Consider the following 23,609-nt stretch of genomic DNA (forward strand, 5'->3'; position numbering starts at 1 on the left):
TAGTGTGGAAAAGTGACGACTTAAAAAAAATCAATAAGTTTTATTACAATCGTTATAAATGTTCCTGACTTTAAATATTTTGTTCCTTTATTTGTTTCACTTTATTTTTATTATCGATTACATATTACTGTAATATTGAACGCGTCCTCAAGGGATTCTCCATATATGGGCATTTGAAATGACTCCAATATTACCAACATTCAGAATAAATATTATACGTCACTTTTTTGGGAGGCTATGGAGTATAGCGGCTGATTGTGTTTTTCTAAATAAATTGAAAAGTACTGATTAATTCGTAGTTTTAGCTTAGCAAGCGTAGTTTTTAACTAATAAAGTGTGAAAAGAAGATGTCATATTCAAACAGTGAGTATTTGTTTGTAGAAGATCGTGTTAAAAACGGCGTGGTTCGGTTTATCGCTTTTGAGATAAATCTGTGAAATTTATGTGTTTCGTTATGTATGGTGTGATGTTGGGTGTTGTTTTAAGTAGCGTGTGTGTTCGCAGAGTATACTTTTGCGGCGCTGCCGAGAACAGCGCGCGGGACGCCCCTGGTTTTGGGCGGAGATCCGAAGGGCCGGACTTTCCTGTACACGAATGGAAATTCTGTCATCATCAGGGATATTGAAAACCCGGCGATCGCTGATGTCTACACGGAGCACTCCTGCCAAGTGAACGTCGCCAAATATTCGCCCAGCGGTTTCTACATCGCCTCTGGAGGTCAGTAAATGTTTTTGTATAATTTCCCATGGTACAAGTATGCTGCTAAATATGTAGGTCGTTCAGGTATCACACGTGTATCATTCACATGTTTAATTGGGAGAGAGCATACCTGCATACAAAATATATTATAAATAATCAACATATTTACAATTACCTACATTCTTAAGTAAATAATACAGCACAGGCATACATTATAGGTACAGAAGCTTCCCTTTACTTGGCTATCTGTTATACTTTTCCCCTTGACTCCACTGACAAGGCCAAACAACTTCATAACATCAAGTGTTCTTGTAACTAAAATGGACTCTTATTATCTTTTGATAAAGGGAGGATATTAAATCTAATAAGCAACTGATAAGCTATGATTTTACACACCATTCTTTTTATGCTTTTAGTGTAAGAGCCTTAAAAATAGTTAGGTACCTATTCCATTTATGTAACTTTTTAAAGTAAAATTGTATTTAGGTGGAGTGATATATACACTTTGTTGGTGATGAATCATTATTGTTTATCTTTATGACAACATTGCCATTTCAATCCAAGTGATTCATTTTGTTATCTAAGAATTTTTGGCATTTATAGAGAATTTTCAAGGCCTTGTTTTTACTGTATTAAAGATAAATTGATGTACAGCCTGTAAACAAGTGTTATATTTAAACTCAAATTATAAAAATATCATCAATAAACCTTAATAACCAAGTACCAAAAAATATAAGAGGAAAATGTCCGACATACTTCATCTCAACTACATAATGGCATACTGGGCTGAAAAAATCTGAATGCCATCGAAACTACAAGAAGAATAATGGCATAAAAATAATTGTTGCTTGATATTTGGACCAGATATGGTATAGAATTATCTTGGTGCCTATATTGCTTCTCTTTATTTTGATAAGATTAATAATGTGTGGATGAAGACATAGTGTAAATAATTATTTGTGGTATTTATGTTTGTCATATGGCACAACCAGACGTCTAAATGTGTATTTTGGATATGCTTGTGAAAGCAATTTGTGATAATAAATTTACTATGGTACCGGACCCATATATGTGCATTTTGGATATGTAAATATGCTTGTGAAAGCATCTTGCGATAATTACTATACTACTATTACTTTCTAGGTAAAATTTTTACCCTATGAGATTAGTCTTAAGATAGATTTTCTTTCATCACATTGATTGATTGAATTTAGACATGAGAAGGGTTTTTCGCTCTCAGGGTGTGATTTCCCTTGGCAACGGGTAAGTCAATTGCTGGTTGACAGACCCACTATCATGTCAGACTTTTAGTTTATATTATCTGGTTGACCAATCCTTTGCCTAAGGGATAGGTACACGAAAGCACCTGTGAGGCTGACATGTGTTCAAAGCCTAGTTAAAAATTAGACAAAGAGAAAACACATTCATATAGGTATACATTTGAATATACCAATTGATGTGTTAACAGAATGTGTTATTAGAAAAAGGGATGGTAAATTGGTAAAGAGGGTTTTGCTGAACCTACGAGTTCCATAGAAAAGACTTCTGTGGAATTATTTAAAAAATCCCACAGATATAGATAAAGAGGTTCCTAACAACACAAAATAACATAAACTCTCGATTATATTCCGATTAGGGTAATCATAGGTACATCCCACGCAAGTTGGACTAAGTACCCACACCTCACCGAGCTTTCTTTTACACCAACGACACAGATGGTGACCCGTATCGCCGCCTATAATGATCGAGCCAATAGTGTTAGTGAAAACTGCACTTAAGATAAATTTTAAAAATTTAAAATGGTTCTATTTGCCTTAGTAGAGGTAATTTGGAGCAAAAGTGACCTCAGCATGAGCTGAAAATGTTTCTCACTTCTCCAGGTCCCAGTGTACAAAGTAATTATAACTGCTCAACAGTATTCCTTATCTCAAAAGCATTGAAATGTACCAATTGACATAGTTGCATTAATTAAAGATATAATTTCGCATTTAAATAAGATGTGATAGTATGCAACTGGCACACTTTCATGCTGATAATACACTTCTTTGATAACTTTCTAAATGTTGTGAGTTTTCTCTTTAGTTTCATTATATTTTTCTATATTCGTCGTTACACAGATATTGCTGCCTTCAGGAAAGGTTCTATGAATCATCTTCACTAGATATTAATGTTTATGAGGTGAGCTCATCCAGCTAATAATGGGCATCCATCAGGCATCTGAAACCAAATATGAATGTTCTTACAAAATAATTGTAGTTTTAACGTCCCTATGGAAATAAATACAAATTAGGCGTCCCATCATCATCACCAGCCCATTAACGTCCCCACTGCTGGGGCACGGGCCTTCCCTATGGATGGATAGGGAGATCGGGCCTGAAACCATCACGCGGGCCCAGTGCGGATTGGTGGTTATTAACGACTGCTAATGCAGCCGGGACCAACGGCTTAACGTGCCTTCCGAAGCACGGAGGAGCTCGAGATGAAAATTTTGTTTTTTTGTGGTCACCCATCCTATGACCGGCCTTTGCGAAAGTTGCTTAACTTCAACGATCGCAGACCGAGCGCGTTTACCGCTGCGCCACCGAGCTCCTCGTAGGCGTCCCATACACATCAATAATTACGCGTCTGAGTTTATGTGTGTATGTATCTATTAATAATATACGCGTAATAATTACGCGTCTGAGTTTATATGTGTGTGTGTGTGTTTATATGTGTATCTAATGAGTAACTGAGGTGAGCAGTTCTGTTACAAAGTTCTAAGATGGAAATTCCGTGTAGGGTAAATCTAGCTCAGCGCCATGAATTGTTGCAGGGCGGAGAGTTACCGTTCTATACCCAGTATTATTCTTCACTGTATAGAGTCCAAAAATGGAATTATTTATTTTTGTGTGTATATTTACATTCTTCTTGAGGAGCTCGGTGGCGCAGCGGTTAACGCGCTCGGTCTGCGATTGTTGAAGTAAAGCAACTTTCGCAAACGCCGGTCATAGGATGGGTGACCACAAAAAAAAAGTTTTCATCTCGAGCTTCTTCGTGCTTCGGAAGGCACGTTAAGCCTTTGGTCCCGGCTGCATTAGCAGTCGTTAATAACCATCAATCCGCACTGGGCCCGCGTGATGGTTTAAGGCCCGTGCCCCAGTAGTGGGGACGTTAACGGGCTGATGATGATAATGATGATTTACATTCTTCTACTTATCTGGTGTCAGGGTTATTACTGAGCCGCCAAAGGCCCCTGACATAGCTCATGTAACGACTACATACTTATATCAGTAAGTAGTAACCGGGACCAACGGCTTAACATGCCTTCCGAAGCATCTTACTTTCGGACAATTAGGTGATCAGCCTGTACTAACCAAACTGGGGATCACAAAGTGATTTGTGATATGTCCCCACCGGGATTCGAACTCGGGGCCTCCGGATCGTGCCCAACGCTCAACCACTGGACCACGGAGTCGCATACACATTTGGAATTCAAAAGCCATGGAGCTTGTTTAACAGAGTGTGAACCTGAACTGTTTGGTGTTATAATGAGAGGCCTAACGTGGGTAAATCAACGCGGTTCAAATCCAGCACGGGCGTTACTAAAGATTTTCGAATTCGTGTTTTGGATCTTAAATCCACCCCGAAACCCGATAAATGTAGCTCTACCTACCCCAATTGGGAACGTAGTCGTGAGGTTATGCTATGTCATGTATGCTGGCTGGGTTACGCGGTGGTATCTTTTTAGGTTACTCAGGAGTTATACTGAGCTACTCTGGAGAATACGTAATACTATTGCTGATTCCGGAGGTTGACGCACACTGTGATGCGCACAAGCACACACGTCAGTAGTCAGTGCAAAAAAAAATGGACAGCGTAAGGGCGAGGGCAGACAGACAGACGACACGGACTACAGAGATTTTATGAGTTTCGTCTTCCCTTCAATAGTGACTTAGCTTGTGATATTATAATTTTCCTTTCTTTCGTTAAATAATATTAAAATATAGCAGATACCTACTTACAACATCCTATTTATTATATTCATTTATACTTTTTTCTCTCTCTCTATTTAAGAGCTGCGCTCTTGTCGGTGGAGTAACCGCCATTCCTCTCTTCTTCCCGCCAAAACCTTCACCTCCCGATACGACACGACCTGCACCTTCTCTTTTATTTGTTTCATAAATGTTATCCTAGGTCTACCCCTTCCTCTATACTTTTTTTAGACTCTCATATTTATTGTTTTATCCCATTTACCTGATCCTATTTTTGTGTAAATTTCCGTTCCCGAATGTTATTTCCTTCCTTTTAGTTTCCCAATCTTTTAAAACTTGACATTGGCACAAAGCAACACTAGTGCCATTACAAAAAAGAAGTAATGAATGATATCGTAGCATATAAATAAAACTTAATAAGACCAAGGAGACCGTCATTAATATTAGGAATCATGTAAATAGAAAGTGGTGCTAATTCCTGCAGACGCCATCTAATTTTATTTTAAATTATACCTGTCATGTTCTTATCCCCTGAAAAATAATGGGACGGGTAATCAACAGGCATAAAATTTATATAACACACGTCAATTGTATGCAGAAATCTAAGAGAACCGTCAAAAAATTTTACATCGTCCAATAACCCGACAGAGTTAAGTAGACAGCACGTCAAACGGATTGCATACCAGCGAGATGCCTATTTTATTCGCCCGGATTATTCGTTTTAAAATTAACTTGTTGACAATCATCGGACCCTTTCCTTTTTGGCGGATAAGAAAATGACGGGTATAACTTAAAATAAAATTAGGAGGTGTCTGCAGGAATCGGGACCATTATGTATATATGTTAAGAATAAGCAGGAAGTGACCGTCATTCTTTCTTAAAAGTGACAATAACGCAAGTGTTAGGTTATTATCGGGCGTGTGTCAGATGTTGGCTGGTGGCCAACTGGAACGACTCTCCAGAATTAAGCTCGGAGATTTGATAATTCAACAGTTCAATTATAACACACATACTTTCATTTACATGATGGTTTTTTATTTTTTATTATATAGACAAAAGTACGAAAACGCCTTTTTGAAAAATCATATTCGGACGTGATTTTCTTCAATCATGAAATATTAAATGCTTCTATGCTGTTCTGGGAGCAAATAAAAAACATAGAAAACGTTCTGCTGCTTGTCTTCCCGGGCATGTCGTAAAAACCGACAGAGGGATTGTGTCCTCTAACATGATGGGCTAATGTTATGGGCGATAGGCTGATCCCTTATCACCATAAGGTTCATCATATCCAGCTTACGACATCGTATCAACAGTGGCTGCAAGTTGTCTTTGATTACTTGTGGCTCTGCCCACCCCATTAGGGATTACGGGCGTGAGTTTATGTATGTATGTATGAAATATTAAAAAATGAATTTAGAAACTAAGAATAGCCCTACTTACGTACTATTTTGTGACTCAATGTTTTACTTGTGTACGCGAGTGTAACGCCAGCTAAACTGAAAGCACAGCAATAGCGAAATTTCTATTTTCTGTGGCTGTGCGGTATAAACTAAAATATTCTGAAATGGTTCATGTGTAGCCGTGGTAGCCCAATTAGTAGAACGCTTGCCTCTCACTTCGAGATCGCAGGTTCGAATCCAGCACAGGCCTAAACCAATGATTGTCGAATTTGTTTTCGAATTCATGGTTGGATCATAAATGAGTATCAGCGGTGAAGGAAAACATCGTGAGGAATCCCACATTCCCGAGAAATGTATTTTCCTAATGTAACCTAACCTGTATTGGGCTCGTTTTCCCTTCGCGGGTTGGCAGGTCAGACAGGCAGTAGCTTTTGTAAAAAACTGGACCTGTGAAATCTTCACATGCAGCCTCCGTGGTCTAGTGGTTAGAGCGTTAGGCTCACGATCTGGAGGTCCGGGTTCGATTCCCGATGGGGACATTGTCGAAATCACTTTGTGAGACTGTCCTTTGTTTGGTAAGGACTTTTGTGGCTTGAATCACCTGATTGTCCGAAAAAGTAAGATGATTCCGTGCTTCGGAGGGCACGTTAAGCCGTCGGTCCCGGCTATTAGCCGTAAAAACACCTCCACCAACCCGCAGTGGAGCAGCGTGGTGGAGTATGCTCCATACCCCCTCCGGTTGATTGAGGGGAGGCCTGTGCCCAGCAGTGGGACGTATATAGGCTGTTTATGTTATGTTATGTGAAATCTTCAGGTTAGGTAAGCGGACCCTGTGAAAAACGGGATCATGCTAGGAAGATGGTTAATGTGTAACATCACTCTGTTATTTTAAAATGCGTTACATCATAATGTGACGTTGGTGTGCTCAGAAGATAACGAGGGAGAATTATAGGTATGGTCACGAGCATACACTTTGTATACGTGTATGTATACACTTTGGTACCATGTCACATTGACTTTTTTGACAAATTGAACTGCAAGTCTCACTAAATGTCAAATAAGTTAGTGCGACAGAGTCCTAAAGTGGGTACATTATATTGCTCATGACTGTACATAATTAATTATTATGCTCTGTAACTCTTAGTAATTTACGACTCAAGATATCTACTGTGCCTAAATCTACTAAATAACTTTTAGTAATGAAAGTGTTCATGTTTCTTTGTGGTTTATTTGTTTGATTTTTACATGCGGTTAGTTTATCTTATGATTGATGTACCCGCGACTACCCCATTGGGTCATAGTCGTGAGTGCATGTGTTACATTTGGCGTGGTAGAGCTAAAAAGTCGACCATTCACCTACTACACTTAAGAATAAGAATAAAATTTTATTGCCAGTAACACTAATTATGAATATTACGAATACGGGCAAAAGCAAATGGCTTAGCTTATACACTTATAAATATTAGCTGCGTGCATGCAGACCCTTCTGGGATATAGGCGTGAAGTATATTACGTTTGTATGCTAGAGTGGGAGCGAACAAAAAACAGACCTCGTTCAGCTGCTTATCTTCCCCGGCATGTCTTGAAAACCGACAGAAAAATCGTGGCGTTTCTAATTTAATGGACTGGTGTAATTTGATGGCTGGCCACCTATCATATTCAATTTAGGACTTCGTATCTACAGAGGCTGTAAGCTGCCTTCTGATCCCTTGTGACCACCTCAATAAGGACGTGTGTTATGTAAGATCACGAGCGAAAAATGTTATTATACACTTTGGCACTGTGTCACATTATTTTTACACCACTATAATTCCGGGGGAAGGCTGTTTAATAAAACTTACAATTGTAAATTACAATGACAATTTGATGTACATTGCGGAGTGTGTGATCACGAATATTTTGCAGTTTCATATTAGCTACGTAATGAGCACCAAATTGTCGTTGTAATTTACAATTGTAAGTTTTATTAAACAGGCCCCTGATGTCCTATATTACAAGTTTACTTAGTTTAGGCATCAGCCATCCACAAAAAAAACAGCTTGTAGCTATTAGATAAGTTAAGTTTCTTTGTAATTTATATTTTGTGGTTTGGAAATAATTTGTATTATTATTACTATATGTCAAATTGTTAGTGCGACAGGGTTCTGAAGAGCTCATGTCTGTGTGTGCAACTAAGACTTGTTTAGCTCACGAATAGTTGCGAAAGAGGAAGATCAAACACTGGAATGTTTCGACGAAATGTTTACGAAAATGCTTGCAATGTTTGCCATGCGAAATTATAAGCTATGTGAAATGCTAATGTGTTATATTCTATTGACTAGCGGTTGGCTCTAGCTTCGCTCAACTTTTATTTAAATTTAAATATGGCGTTACAAATACTTTATAATATTACAATCTAGCCTACAAGTTAATAAGCGGTTAATGGTCCCGATTCCTATAGACACATCCTAATTTTACTTAAAGTTATACCTTTCATTTTCTTATCCGCCGAAAAGGTAAGGGGCAGATGAATGACAACTGTTAATTTTAAAATGAATGAACAACCCGTTTGACCTGTGCTGTCAATTAAATCCTGTCGGGTCATTGGCCAATGTAAAATTTGGAAGGGCTTTTCTGCCTAAAATTGACGTGTGTTCGATAAATTTTATGTCTCTCGATTACTCGTCCCTTTCTTTTTCAGCGGATAAGAAAATTATATATAACTTAAAATTTGATGGTGTGTACTGGAATCAACATTAATATTTAACCTAAACTAGTATAAAATATTATGTTATTATAGATCTAAGAGGTTGTCCACTTATTTTAGCATAATTTAAGCCCTGCTTAACTGCGATTAAAAATACTTAGTTAAAAAAATATATTAAAAAATCAAAAATAATTCCGATTGCTCACCAAAAAAAGGGAAACAAGCCTCACAAGAATATTGTTTAAACAAATGCTAAAACCAAGCTGTATGTGTAATGAGAGACTTTTCAATCGGCGTAATAAAAGAATTTTCTTTTAAGCGACGCGAACGTTTGATTGTATTTATTTTGTATTTTGTGTGCAAATATTTTATCTTATTGTTTTGATGATCAATTCCAGTTTACGTTCTTTTAAAATCACTTAGATGGCGTTGTTCAGTTTCGGAAGTTGTATGGTTATAAACCGTAGCCTTATTTTGTTATTGTGTCTATGGAACACGCAAAAAGATCATAATTTACATGTGTAGTTTTTATCATAAATAATTAATATAATTATCATAATTCCACCGACCCGCAGTGGAGCAGCGTGGTGGAGTATGCTCCAGACCCCCTCCGGTTGATTGAGAGGAGGCCTGTGCCCAGCAGTGGGACGTATATAGGCAGTTTATGTATATCATAATTAAAACACATAATAACGGGTTCTTACCATCACATCATTATCGGGTTCCGGGGGAGTCATCCCGTGTCGAAATATCGGGAGTCTCATATCCCTGATTTGAACGCGGTAAGAACCCGTTATTATGTGTTTTAATTATGTGTAGTTTTGATAAACACATATTCTTGTAATAATGAAAATTTTTGCAAGACTTGTAATACAGGGCTTGTAAGTTTTGATAAACTTCTATCTGTTTAATAGTACCTGTGTCTAAATATAATTAAAAAAAAATCCCCGTTACAGATGCGTCGGGCAAGGTGCGAATCTGGGACACTGTAAATAAAGAGCATATCCTGAAGAATGAGTTCCAGCCCATCGGAGGTCCGATTAAGGACATCGCGTGGAGCGCCGACAACCAGCGCATGGTGGTCGTTGGCGAAGGCCGGGAAAGGTGAGCAGTTTTGGTTCCTCGATTTGGTCGTGTAATAAGTTCATGACAAATTATGAAATTCTGATTACGAAAATAATTTCATTTTTTCTATTTAACTTCGTTTTAACGTCTAACATGAAAATACTGGGACAATAATGTCATAATGTTCAGGACATTGCAGAATGTAACTACCTTAAAATGGCCGCATCGAAGCAATTCATTTAAAAAAAACAATATTGTCATTTGACATTTGTTTGCATTGCGACTTACTTTTATATGCGAAAATGTCAAATTGCAATATTGCTTTCTTAAATGAATTGCTTCGACGTGGCCATTTTAACCCCTCTGATTGAGATGACTCCGTGCTATGGAGGACAGTCTCTTCGTCGGTGATGTGGCGAACTGACGTATCTGCAATTATTGGCGATTTTTCAATTGCCAATAAGACACAAATCACAAATATGTCAGTTAGCAAAGTCAGTTACGTCTTTATGGAAAGACGGGCCCGACTAATATTTGAGTAACATGAGCCACATTGAGGGCCTTTAGGGGCTCAATAGTATCCCCGACACCAGGGTTGATGAAGCTGGTCATTGGATCAACCTATACGATAGAAGAAGAACATTAAGAATTATGGAGGCGCGTTTATATAATATGTTACAAATAAGCAGGAAGTGACGCTTTTTTCTTATGAGTGACAATCACAAGTGTTAGGTTATTATCGACCGTGTGCCATAGACGTCACAATCCACACGAGAGAAGAAATTATATTATGCATTTCTTTGTAGATTCGGCCACGTTTTCATGTCGGAGACTGGTACGTCGGTGGGAGAGATCAGCGGACAGTCAAAGCCGATCAATTCCGTGGACTTCCGTCCCGCGCGTCCTTTCCGCATCGTCACTGCTTCCGAAGACAACACCCTCGCCGTCTTCGAGGGGCCTCCCTTCAAGTTCAAGTGTACCAAGCAGGTTGGTATTGGTACTCGTTGACGGAGCTAAATCGATAGACTGGGAACATCACTAACTTCTGTCTTACGAGGTCATTCTCGTAAAGATTTCTAGGATTTTAAAAGATACCTTAGGTCACCATAAAGTTTGGAGACTTGGCAGTTTAGTTATGTTCGTAGTCTGACACAGAAATGGGAGAATGTAAATTTTTACTTGTGTTATGGCTGAGGATTACGTGCTCCGGAGGGCACGTTAAGCCGTTGGTCCCGGCTATCAGCCGTAAAAACACCACCACCAACCCGCATTGGAGCAGCGTGGTGGAGTATGCTCCATACCCCCTCAGGTTGATTTAGGGGAGGCCTGTGCCCAGCAGTGGGACGTATATGTATAGGCTGTTTATGTATGTTAGCTGAGGAATATAAATGTCAAGAAACTGCAATAGCAACACATTTTACGAAGCCACTGACAATGCCGTAAGCGTGGCCAATTATTAGTCAGCAAAAATTTAGTATCGATCGCCATCGATTCGCAAAGAAGAAGAGAACACATTTCAAATCAATGTAGATATACATTACAAGTTATAATAATTAGAGGATACTGAGTCCAGGGGGGTTAAAATAGCCACATCGAAGCAAGCAATTGACATTTGCGCATATAATAGTAAGTGCGTAATGCAAACAAATGTCAAAAAGCAATATTGCTTTCTTAGATGAATTGCTTCGATGCGGCCTTTTTAACCCCCTCAATATATACGATCTCACAACCCACACTTTAGAAGAAGACTGACTTATATAACTCCACACCACACTCATATTTTAATTCTGGTTCTCTTCCACAGGAGCACACTCGATTCGCGCAAGCTGTGCGATACAGTCCCGACGGTAGCCTATTCGCGTCTGCCGGCTTCGATGGCAAGATATTCCTGTTCGATGGAGCTACTTCCGAACTCAAGGGAGAGGTGAGCTTATACATTTTTTTAGTTAATAATAAAATTGACAAGCAATGGACAACGCCGTATTTTGACCACGTAAACAAAACCTCGATTTCTTAAGGTAAAAGTGTGAGGTAAAAATTGACGCCACAGATTTTGACCTGGATTGAAACTAGTGTGTCGTGTCTATTGCGAGGGCTTTCAAATATCACATGTTCGAAGGACACAATTTTAGATTTTTTTTTTTATGAAATTAAGCCTGACGTCTTCTGTCTTAAGTGATATTCTGTGCTTACCCTAATGAGATTCCAGGCAAAGTATGTATACATATATTTATTTATGTGTTCATGTTCATGCAGAAAGAGAGATTGTACATGAACACAAGAGAGAGAGAGAGAGAGAAGGAAGGTCACTGACTCACTCGTCATGAAATCTCAGAAACTACAAGTGCTGAGTCCCAAATTTTGCAAGGGGGTATTTTATAGGATATAGGTCTATATAGGATATAGCTCACTAACACGGTTGTCTGCGAAATTCAACTCCTAAAGAAGCAAAAAGGTGTGGAAACTTCCATAGTTTTAATAGAAGGGCATCTTCGTTCGCGTAAAACAGTAATTTAATAAAAAGTTCGGTTTGAAAAATACTAAATTATATTCCAATTTCAGATTGGCTCTCCGGCGCACAAGGGCGGTGTATACGGCATCTCGTGGTCTCCTGACGGCAAGCAGCTGCTGTCCTGCTCTGGCGACAAGACCTGCGCCATCTGGGACGTGGAGACCATGCAGCGAGCCACGCTCTTCAATATGGGCACCGCCGTTGAGAACCAACAGGTATGGACGGTAGGACGTAGCATACGATCCGAGTGTCCTAGCCATGAATGAACTGGGGGTTAAAAAGGCCACTTATTATAAAAAGAAATATTTGAATTTACTTGACATTGCGCACTTTTATATGCCATGCAGGGCTAACATGCGCAATGTGATAAAATTATCGATCAATTCAATAAATTTTGTCGAAATAGATAAGTTTCCTTTTTCCCTAACATGCGTGCCACGTGATTTTGTTCGTATTTTGACAGAACGACACGGCTTATTTCGGTTCACATATTAGCACCAATCGAAAAAACGACATAATTATATCGTTGGGATCGATAAAATGACAGTGACAAAATGTTATCACGTTTATTTTATTTTATTTATTTATTTGGAGAACAAACAGATATAGACTTAAAAGCTAGATACAATTATTTGCGTTGTAATGTTTAGAACTGCTCCTAAATTTACGGACGGACCACTTGGTGACAGGCCATTAGCCTATCGCCCAAGTACCCAATAAAAAAAAGAATAAAATAATACAATATAAACTAAAATTTTGTTGATGTGCGTGTGTGTGCGCATAAGTAATAATAATAATGCAGGGTGGAAGTGAAAGATGCATAAGTCGCGAGTTGGTGAGGTGGGTAAATCGCCTCGCAGAAAGCGGTGTACACCTCTCGATACCCTGAGCTGCTCACAACCATGTTGCTGCCTTGCCGTCCAGTCGCGCCAGTGAGTGGCGAGTCACTGCTTGCTCATTTTATCCATGTTTACCAACATTGGTCGAGCAGGCGCCATAGTCCCCCATAGCTCCAGTATCTCGGTCCACTAACACCCAACCCAATAGCCCATATTCCCTTTGTTCCCATAATCTGCAATAGTCCTACACGAACCGGGGATTGTCTTTGGGTCACTCTCATAGTGGATACAGGGATAATCGCCGGTTGGTGTCACACCACATTTAGATTAAACTGTCTTAAGGGGCCTCTGCGTGTTGGCTTCGGCCCCACGCACGCCTTCCAAAAGTCCGGGACTCCGTAGGCCCGAGATATGGAAACGACATACAAATAATAATAAAAATTTATTCAGAAAAAAACATTAAGTACTTATAACTATTTTCAATCAATCTTCAGACAAAGTATTGGTACATATTTTAACTGTTATTAAACATTCATACAAGTGTGCATTGGTATGGTTGTCATTAGTTTGTATCATTGCGCATGTTAGCCCTGCTAATTGTACGTATATCCACGCAGGTGTCCTGTCTCTGGCAAGGCAAGCATCTTCTCTCGGTGTCTCTGTCGGGCGTGATCAACTACCTGGACGTTGAAAACCCTGATAAGCCGTGGCAGATCCTCATGGGGCACAACAAGCCTATAACCTGCCTAGAACCGACGCCGGACCGCAAGTCTGTCTACACCGCCAGCCACGACGGCTGTGTTACCTCGTGGAGTGTCGAGACTGGTAATAATTATTGTACATAACATAAACAGTCTATATACGTCACGCTGCTGGGCATAGGCCTCCCCTCAATCAACCGAAGGGGGTATGGAGTATGCTCCATACCCCCTTCCTGGCCTTCTAGCAGCGTGATGGAGTCACCACGCTGCTCCAATGCGAGTTGGTGGAGGTGTTTTTACGGCTAATAGCCGGGACTAACGCCTTAACGTGCCCTCCGAAGCACGGAATCATCTTACTTTTTCTGACAATCAGATGATTCAAGCCTGAAAAGTCCTTACCAAACAAAGGACAGTCTCACAAAGTGATTTCGACAATGTCTCCATCGAGAATCGAACCCGTACCTCCAGATCGTGAGCCTAACGCTCTAATCACTAGACCACGGAGGCTGTATTGTACATATAATATTAAAAAACTAAACCAAGAAGAGCTTACATGGAACAGGTTAAAGAAGGTGAACGTCGTGTCTTATAAGGAAGTTAAAGAATTGGCCTTTGATAGACAAGAATGGAAAATGCTACACCGACAAGAGCGTGGCTCCGAAATTAATGATCATGAATATTTTGCGTGATTTCCAGGACTTGTTCCCGGTTAATGGCAATAGTCGCCCAGTTGGTAGAACGCTTGCCTCTCATTTTGAGGTCGCAGGTTCGAATCCAGCACAGGCCTAAACCGATGATTGTCGAATTTGTTTTCGTGCTCAACGATGAAGGAATACATTGTGAGGAAACCCATATTCCTGCAAAATGAATTTTCGGGAGTATGTGACCTAACGTGTATTGGGCTGGTTTTTCCTTCGCGGGTTGGAAGGTCAGACAGGCAGTCGCTTCTGTAAAAAACCGGACCTGTCAAACCTTCAGGTTAGGTAAGCGGCTTAAGCCACGATGATCGAAACTTGGTGCTGATCATCACAGTTGTCTTAATAGCTGCCAGCGACACTCCTCAGATCGTTAACACGTACTAACACTATCGTTACTTGTTCCTAGGCGAAGGTCGTCACATCGTAGGCCAGGGCCACGGCAACCAGGTGAACAGCATGCGAGTTGCCAAGGACGGCTCGCTCTTGACCTGTGGTATTGACGATACTTTACGTCACGCCAAGCCGCAGACTGAAGGTAAGCTGTACATTACATACAGTGCATTTTTTTCTCGTTTAATTTTTCGGGATCAAACCCGAAGCATAATATGACGAAATCCCATTCGAGATTGACGGGATTGGGCGAATCTTCTTGAGTTATATATACTTTTTGTTTTGATTATGCTGATTTCCAAAGGAAACTTAATTATTTAGTTAGTAATATTGAAGAATACAATGGTTTTGCTTCTTTGAAAAAAAAAGAAATTAAAAAAAATGTTTTAATTAACCTCACTATCACAAACACACTCACTGTCACTGGTCACTGTCTGACTTGCGTCAGACAGAGTGCTGCGGGGCGGAAGGCAAGAGGGAAACCACTGTCCTATTTTTCCCTAAAAAAGTAGCATGGAAAATGCTGCACCGATAAGAGCGTGGCTCTTAAATTGCTGATGAAGTGATCACAAACAAGTAGTTTTCATCGTATTCAGCCGTCCTAATTTTACATTTTTTTATGAACTAGACGAGATCCCGGAAATTTCGGGATTGATTTTTTAAATCCCGCCGGATCTCGAATTTGCGATCTCGTTGGATTGTATTCCCTAGTCGTAAGCTTACGTTATGTTTGTGTTTCTAGGTGATGTGCCGGTATACACGGAGGATGCGGTGCCGCTGGGCTCGCAGCCGCGCGCTATGGACCACATCCTAGACGACGACACCACCATCATCGCCACCGTCAAAGAGGTATGTATAAGGGCAACGAAGGGTAGGGTCCCGTAAGGCCAGGCGCGCACTACGAGTTTTTCGCCGCGCGGCAGAAAAGAGCAGCGGCATAATGTCGCGCTGTAATACTGCGCCGCTGCAGCAACTCTGCTGTCAAGTGCGCGCAATAAAATTTAAAACTGGTACGAACTCGTAGTGCGCGCCTGGCCTTAGTTGGCAAAAAGCCTATAAGAAATAAATTACGTATAACTGGCCGCGGATTATGTGGGTCAAAACTTAAATTATTAGGTCCCTACGGGTTGTAACAACATCTTCTATCGTGTGGGTTGTGAGGTGGATTACTAACCCCATCACCCTTGGTGTCAGGGTTACTATTGAGCCGACAAAGGCCCCTGACATAGCTCGTGTAACGACTACTCACTTACATCAGTAAGTAGTAACCGGGACCAACAGCTTAACGTGCCTTCCGAAGCAAGGATCATCTTACTTTCGGACAATCAGGTGATCAGCCTGTAATGTCCTAACCAAACAAGGGATCATTTTTTATATCTTATTTATTTATAACATTGTATTTTTGAATAATTATGAGAAAATAGGTAATAATCATGTTAAATCTCGACAGCGCCATTTATATTATTTTTGGGGAACGTAGCCTGGAAGGCCCTAATTCAGTCCAGCAGTGAAGTGCGGTTACCTATCTAGGGTTTACCCCGTTTTACTAAGGGACCCGCCTACTTTATCTACAGTTGTCGGCATGTTGGGTTGTAAGTAGAGGATTCCGGGATCCCGATTATATTTTAGTCCCGAAATTTTCGAGATCGAATTTAACGAATCCCGGGATTTTCGGGATTATTTATTTCCATATAAGTCAATCAAATGTGCGTGTAAGGAATGTGTAAGCGTGTGTAAAATATCCGCTTCTCGTCTTGTAAGTACCTATTGATAGATTTTTGCTTAACAAAAATGCATTAATTTGCCTGAATAAATGTATGTCGGCGTTAGTTATGAATTAAGAAGAGAAACTGATCAAATCGGAAAATAAAATGAACTTACATCACTTCCGTCATGAAGTTGCAACGCTCCGACGGCAGGTGGCCTACGGGCAGAGCTGGGTGAAGTCGAGGAGTCACTACAGAGTCGTCGTGTCGAGCGGACGTGCACTGCCGTTCTAGTCGGGCAGTCTACCGCTAACCATCGTCATGAGCGGACGTGTCGATTAATTACGATCGGAACGTCGAGTGCTATAGTCGCTCACCTATAACTTGTAGGGACGTCAAGAAAGTGTGATCGGAAAAGAGCGCCTAGCAAGTACATTCACATGTCCCGATGATTCGGTCCGAATATAGGAACCATGGGTGGTGGAGGGCCCCTTCGCGCTAACGTCCTTAGGCGCGCTAGATTACGAGAGACTGTAACCGTTACGAATACCGTGACGTTGCCGTGAGTGTGAACCTTATGCTGTGACTTTATCTAATCGTGATACAAAATCTATGTGGAAGTAAATAAAATGATTGTGATACTAATGATGGTCATTATTGTCTTCTAACGCCCACCCTTCTGACACTACTTTTACGACATATAGATGAAAACCAACGAGTATTATTGTCTGTAGCATAGCCTTAAGCATAGACTGGAATGTTTTTAGCATATAGTCTTTTTGTTGCCATTTTATATTACCAATACAATCCTGGGATTATCCCGGGATCCCGAGATTAACTTTAGATAATCCCGAAATCCCGGGATTAGAAAACATGACCGGGATCGAATCCTCTAGTTGTAAATAAACAATGTAATGTATGTTGTAACCAGTTGGTGGTGGTGATCGGCGGCAGCAAGCAGTCGGCGATGCCAATCAAGTTCGAGCCAACGTGTGTGGCCATCGACACTAAGTCGAGGCACGTCGCTGTCGGAGGTCAGTCACCTGCTTCATAGTATTATTACTTACACACACCCTATCATACGTTACTCCCCGTTATCCAATAGTTTTTTTACTAAGATCATTTTTAAATATTTTATTTTTACAAAATTAGAATTCAATTTTTTATCTGTGTATTATAAGATTCGAAACACGGGCGGTTTGAGTGGATTAAGCTTTTCATACCGTCATACACACCCTCACACACATACACACCCAGTTAGGTAGCTCCCCGTTGAGGCGTGTAACTGTCTCTGATCCAAGACTTTTATTTCTATTTAAACTACATTATAGTCTTTTAGACTACGTAATTAGGACACATATTTTAAAAGTTACGACGAGATGGACAAAATCGCACTACTAAAATGGTTCGGTGCAGTGGAGGAGTTACTGCTTGTATTTGACTGTTAATCTTCCAGATAAACCAAAGACGTAATATACGATCTCGAGGACCCGATTACTCTAGCCATACAGGCAGCCAATCAGCTCCCGATAACAAACACTTCAGAACCCCGATACCGACCGGCGTGTGCGACGATTTCTCTTATTCAGCGCTTATAGCTATCGACCAACTAGGGTCGATTAATTTCAAATATTATCCTCTCAGACGCTCTCAGGCCTATTGTTTTAACTGTTGTACCAGGTGAGAGACTCAGCGCTCCCTATTTGTCCGGCCAAGTAGTTAATGCTATTTGCGGCAAATCTACAATAAGTCATGTTTAAAAAAAACTTGAAAATAAATAAATTGCTATCTTGTAGGTGCTGATAACAAGGTCCACTTGTACACTTTGGACGTGCGCACGCTCACCCCGAGCATGGAGTTGGATCACCTCGGAGCGGTGACAGACGTCCGCTTCAGTCCCGACAGCAAATACCTGGTCGCCAGCGACTCCAACAGGAAACTTATACTGTACAGTACTGACGACTACAAGGTGAGTACTGAAAAACCACAGGTCTATCGTGTGGGTTGTGAAGTGGAAGACCTCAGCAACCGTGATGATAGAAACATTGAGCTGCGAAAGGCTCTTGTAACAATTACATACTTACATTACTAAGTAGTAACTGGGACTAACGGCTTAGTGGGGGAATTAAGAAGACCACATTGAAGCAATTCATCGGTTTGTAATCCCTAGTTTGGTTAGCTGCAATGTTGCAGGCTGATCACCTGATTGTCCTAGAAGGTGATTCCGTGCTTTGGAATCACATTAAGCAGTCGGTCCCAGATAGTATTTACTTAAGTACAGTAACGTCGTTCCATGAGCCATGTCATGGACATTTGGCGGTTCGATAGTAACGCTGTCTGGGTTGAGTGATCATTGATATAGCAACTCGCACGAGAGAAGATACACCTATTTCACTCTATAGTCTGTATCTGCATTGAAACCTTGGGGGTTAGAAGGGTTCGAAGCAATTAATCTAAGAAAGCAATATTAGATAGATAGATAGATAAATGATTTATTTGGTCTACAGCCACACGTGCATACAATACAAATCAACAACAATACACACCACATACAAAATGTTTAACACACGCCAGGTATGTATGTGTGCTGCAGCAGCGCAAAACGGTTATAGCTCAGCGCAAGTTTTTGCCCTTTCGAGCAAATCGCTGATTTTCAGCTACAACCCGGATAGAGGAAACCGCGGATACGGTAATCGAACTAATTGACGTTGTTTACAATTAATAATTAATGCTATTTGACATTTGTTTTCATGGCGCACTTCCTGTTTTTTTTAGATGAATTGCTTCGATGTAACCTTTTTAACCCCTCTTGTATCAATGTTTACAGCTGGCGCATAATAAAGAGTGGGGCTTCCACACGGCCCGCGTCAACTGCTGCGCGTGGAGCCCCGACTCGAAGCGCATCGCGTCCGGATCGCTCGACACCTCCATCATCATCTGGAGCGTCGACGCGCCCAACAAGCACACCATCATAAAGAGTGAGTACGATAAGATGCAAAAGTCCAATCAGTTTCTTGTTGAGTTAATAAATGAACTGGTTGCACTTAAGGCCCCCTGGTTACCGTTTCTGTAATAGACCAAAAACACCTACAAAATCATAAATTTTATAATTACGACAACTAATGGTTCATAATTTCACCACTGTTTACAAATAATTCGCTGGGCTCAGTGACTGAACTTTTGCTCTTTGGTTGTACATAATACACGGTCGTAGTTGGAGGCCCTTTGACTAATCTATAGATAGAAGAGAAAAAATCACGGTCATAGAACGGCCTCCGTGGTCCAGTGGTTAAGCATTGGGCTCACGATCCGGAGGTCCCGGTGTCGAATCCCGGTGGGGACATATCACCAAGATCATTTTGTGATCCCTAGTTTGGTTAGGACATTACAGGCTGATCACCTGATTGTCCGAAAGTAAGACGATCTGTGTTTCGGAAGGCACATTAAGCCGTTGGTCCCGGTTACTACTTACTGATGTAAGTACATAGTCGTTACATGAGTCATATCAGGGGCCTTTGGCGGTTCAATAGTAACACTGATACCAGGTTTGAGGAGGTTGATAATCCACCTCACAACCCACACGATAGAAGAAGACGGTCATAGAATAAGGAATAAATACTTCACATAGATCGGCAATTGTCCGCTCCGCTCCAGCGGCTGAACTAGGTTTACCTTATCTCCACTCGGTCTTTTAGTCTTCAATCGTATCGGCATCAGACGTCACACACACAGACGCGCGTGTACGATAACGTCAATGTGTAGTGTCTGTGTAAAACGAGGTGTTTTGTATGAAGTGTTCGGGGTGTGGCATTAGGCTGTATTTTACCTCTCTGTGTCATACACGCACGCACGCTGTCTATCATACGCATCGTGCTAGATCGTAAGAATGAACTATTGTCATAGAATACATAATAATACTACGTACAGAAAGGTAACTCTCCGTCCCGCACCAATAGACTAGTTTCCAACTAGTCAAATCAGTTACTTTTTACTAAACGTCAAAACACGAAATTACTATGGAATTTGAAAAAGCACACTGTGACGTCATAGAAAACGTGATAAAATGTCGTACTTATTATTACGTTGTTCTTGTTTAAAATTCATAAATAAGTTAAAAAGAAAAAAGAAAATGTTTTTCATTAGTTTTAGACGTATCTTTATTTAGTAATTAGAATTTTATAATTTAATTTGAACCCAGTTCAAATTAAAAAGTTAAACTATAGTCCGTTCAAGAATGATCTTCATAAAAGGTAAACAAACATGGCTGCCGATATTTTTTATCTGTGTCAAACTGCGTACTAGTGAAGTGCTGAATTGATTTTAGCTCAAGTTATTTTATCAAAATGAACTGACTCTCTTGGGTTGTTTGAATATTTTGTATGATAATATTAAAATATATATTGTATGTTTCTTTGTGGTTACACTAACTCACTTTGAAAGTCATTTTTTCTGCGCTTTTCGGCTTATTAAGTACAGTACACTCACTTAAGTTATTCACGGAACTGACTCGTTTTCCTGACCTGAATGAAATGTCTCATCACTAATCGTCAAATTGACAGCTAGCCACAGATTAACAAGAATTTATGATGGCAACTTTTTTGTGTGAGGTTTTGTTTGATTTTTGTTTTTACATGAAAAAATGTGTTTTTAATGATTATTTTACGTTAATTTCACATTGAGCTAAGAAATCATACATCTATTGAGTGCTACGGATGTTATTAGAAGAATACTTTGTGTAGTTTAGGTGAAATTCGAACATTCTTTGTAGTAACAGGTTTGTTTACCTTTTATGAAGATCATTTTTGAACGGACTATACGTTCAAAAATGGCGTCACCCATAGAGCGTGTTGTTCTTTGGCGTCACCGTCCCACGATTTGTTTTTTAAAATACGATCAGATTTAGGCAATCGTTAACATAGGTATACATACTTAATAAAAGTAGCGTAATACCACTTTAATCTTCTATGTGGTTTGTGAGATCAATTACCAACCCCATCAACTCTATCTTAACTTCAGCCTATACGATCCCACTGCTGGGCAAAGGCCTCCCCTTGATTTTTCCACTCCTCTCGACTTTGCGCGATCTCCGGCCAATCCTTCCGATAAACTCTATCATTGTTATAAAAAAAAAATAACTACGTATATGTATCATAACTCAGAGAAATCGTAGATGGGAGTTGTTGCCGTTATGTGGTAATATGCTTAAGGAGTTCCCTGTGGTTTCCAGATGCGCACCCGCAGAGCCAGATCACTGGGTTGGCGTGGCTGGACGACGAGACCGTGGTCTCCGCGGGCCAGGACGCTAACACCCGCATATGGACAGTGCCCAAGGCCTAAACCGCCCAACCGCCCGCCGCTTTTTGACGGAAATATTCACTCTGCACCCACAAAAACTTTTAACACAAGATCTAGTCTGAAAATTATTTACATCGCCAGGTCGGTAAGTTAAGTCTACCCGATTGTTGTTGCGTATGGCAAAAAAAAAACCTGCGTGGATCATATGCCGAGTTTAAGTTCTCTCAATCAAGTCTCTGCCGCCTCCGTCACACGATGCAGCTCGGTTATGCCACCTGGGAACCGGTGTAGAGGGCATCCGTTAAACAATGTCTAAAATTTACACGACAAACATCGCACAGGCTTTGCATGAAAACTGCTATCTACATGGATAGATGTCGTACGGCTATTGGCCAAAGGCAAAGTCGATGTAATGCGCGCCGCGGAGCAGTTACCGTGCCGCGGGCAGGTGGGTTATAGGGCTTTTACCTAAGCACCAGTTTAAAAACCGGGTAGATTGACCCAAGCATAGAAGGGAGTGATGTAAAAAAAAACCAGCCTTATGTTCCAGATGATTTATACAGTGTCGGAGGCACATTTTCCCCCAGTCATGACCATATAAGCCAATGCGACAAGGTTATCACAAGCTCTGCACATGTAGTCAGTCGCAGAAGGTCCCGTATCATTTACATATAATATAAACTCACGCCTATTTCCCACCATGATAAGCAGAGACAGGAATTGAATTTGCTTCGAACCTGACATACTTTCTTCCTCCACGTTCGTAATATTTTACAAAATATACTTATATGAAACTCTACGCTGTGTTCATTAAAATGGGACAAAGTAGGAGTTATAGTGCGACGTATAAAGTTCGCCCGTAGTGATTACCTTGAAAATCAGTATAACTCAGCAGATATTAAATGTCATGAGCAACCCAACAGTGCAATTTACATACACATTTTATATATTCGGATCAGATATAATGAATTATTAGTCGTTATAAGTGTCAAGAGGAATATTTCCACAAAAAGCTAGTATTTCGATGATTTATTATTGTTAGCTTCTTATACGAAAGATAAAATACTAACATATTTATTTCGCTTGTAATTTTAAGTTTAATGTATTTAATGCTCAGTTGGATGACTGTTCCTAAACTAACATTCAAAAACGTTTTTGTTTGCTACATGAATTTTTGGGACTGACTTCTTGACTGATTTGAGATGTTATAAATGATCTCGAACTTAGTGTTAAAATTCTACCAAAAAAACGCTAATTGTCACTGGAATTTTTATGTGAGTAGGATACTTGTGTACTGAAATATTTAATATCGACGTTGGATGTCTATTTAAGGTATTTATTAATATAGATAGGGTCCTTTCGTCTCGGTCAGTCCTGCGTGGTTATTTATTTACGTAGCAAATGTGTGGTTCTATAACTACCGATCTAAAAGATCTTGTTTTCATTTACATAATTGTCAATTGTCAACTAACGTAGTGTGAAATGCATTTATGCCCTTCTTCGTTGTAAGGATAACTCTTTTTGTATAACAGTATTTTTATACTAATTTCTGATATATTTTTCTTGTTTTTTTTTTTTACGTGATTTCTAATACTAAAATGAAGTATGTAAGAGGATAAAATAAAATTGTATACACTTGTATGTTGA

At 40.1% G+C, this 23,609-nt stretch overlaps 1 protein-coding gene across 1 annotated transcript; it reads left to right on the top strand.

The window, feature by feature from the left end:
- The first annotated feature begins 203 nt into the window (after positions 1 to 203).
- LOC126380313 (actin-interacting protein 1) lies at positions 204 to 23,603 on the top strand. The gene is made up of 13 exons (XM_050029644.1): positions 204 to 363; positions 505 to 717; positions 9,713 to 9,860; positions 10,628 to 10,808; positions 11,626 to 11,745; positions 12,384 to 12,548; positions 13,790 to 13,997; positions 14,978 to 15,106; positions 15,704 to 15,810; positions 17,599 to 17,701; positions 18,464 to 18,636; positions 19,495 to 19,645; positions 21,895 to 23,603. Exons 1-13 carry the CDS (start codon positions 348 to 350, stop codon positions 22,002 to 22,004), a joined length of 1,824 nt encoding a protein of 607 aa, XP_049885601.1. The 5' UTR covers positions 204 to 347; the 3' UTR covers positions 22,005 to 23,603.
- Positions 23,604 to 23,609: the final 6 nt, after the last annotated feature.

Source organism: Pectinophora gossypiella, chromosome Z (assembly GCF_024362695.1).
Source record: "Pectinophora gossypiella chromosome Z, ilPecGoss1.1, whole genome shotgun sequence".
NCBI classification, from domain to species: domain Eukaryota; kingdom Metazoa; phylum Arthropoda; class Insecta; order Lepidoptera; family Gelechiidae; genus Pectinophora; species Pectinophora gossypiella.

Excerpts from the sequence above, each read along its gene's own strand:
- LOC126380313 (XM_050029644.1), top strand. Across the intron at positions 9,861-10,627 it reads GTTGGCGAAGGCCGGGAAAG|ATTCGGCCACGTTTTCATGT; the intron begins GTGAGCAGTTTT and ends ATTTCTTTGTAG. Across the intron at positions 18,637-19,494 it reads ACAGTACTGACGACTACAAG|CTGGCGCATAATAAAGAGTG; the intron begins GTGAGTACTGAA and ends CAATGTTTACAG.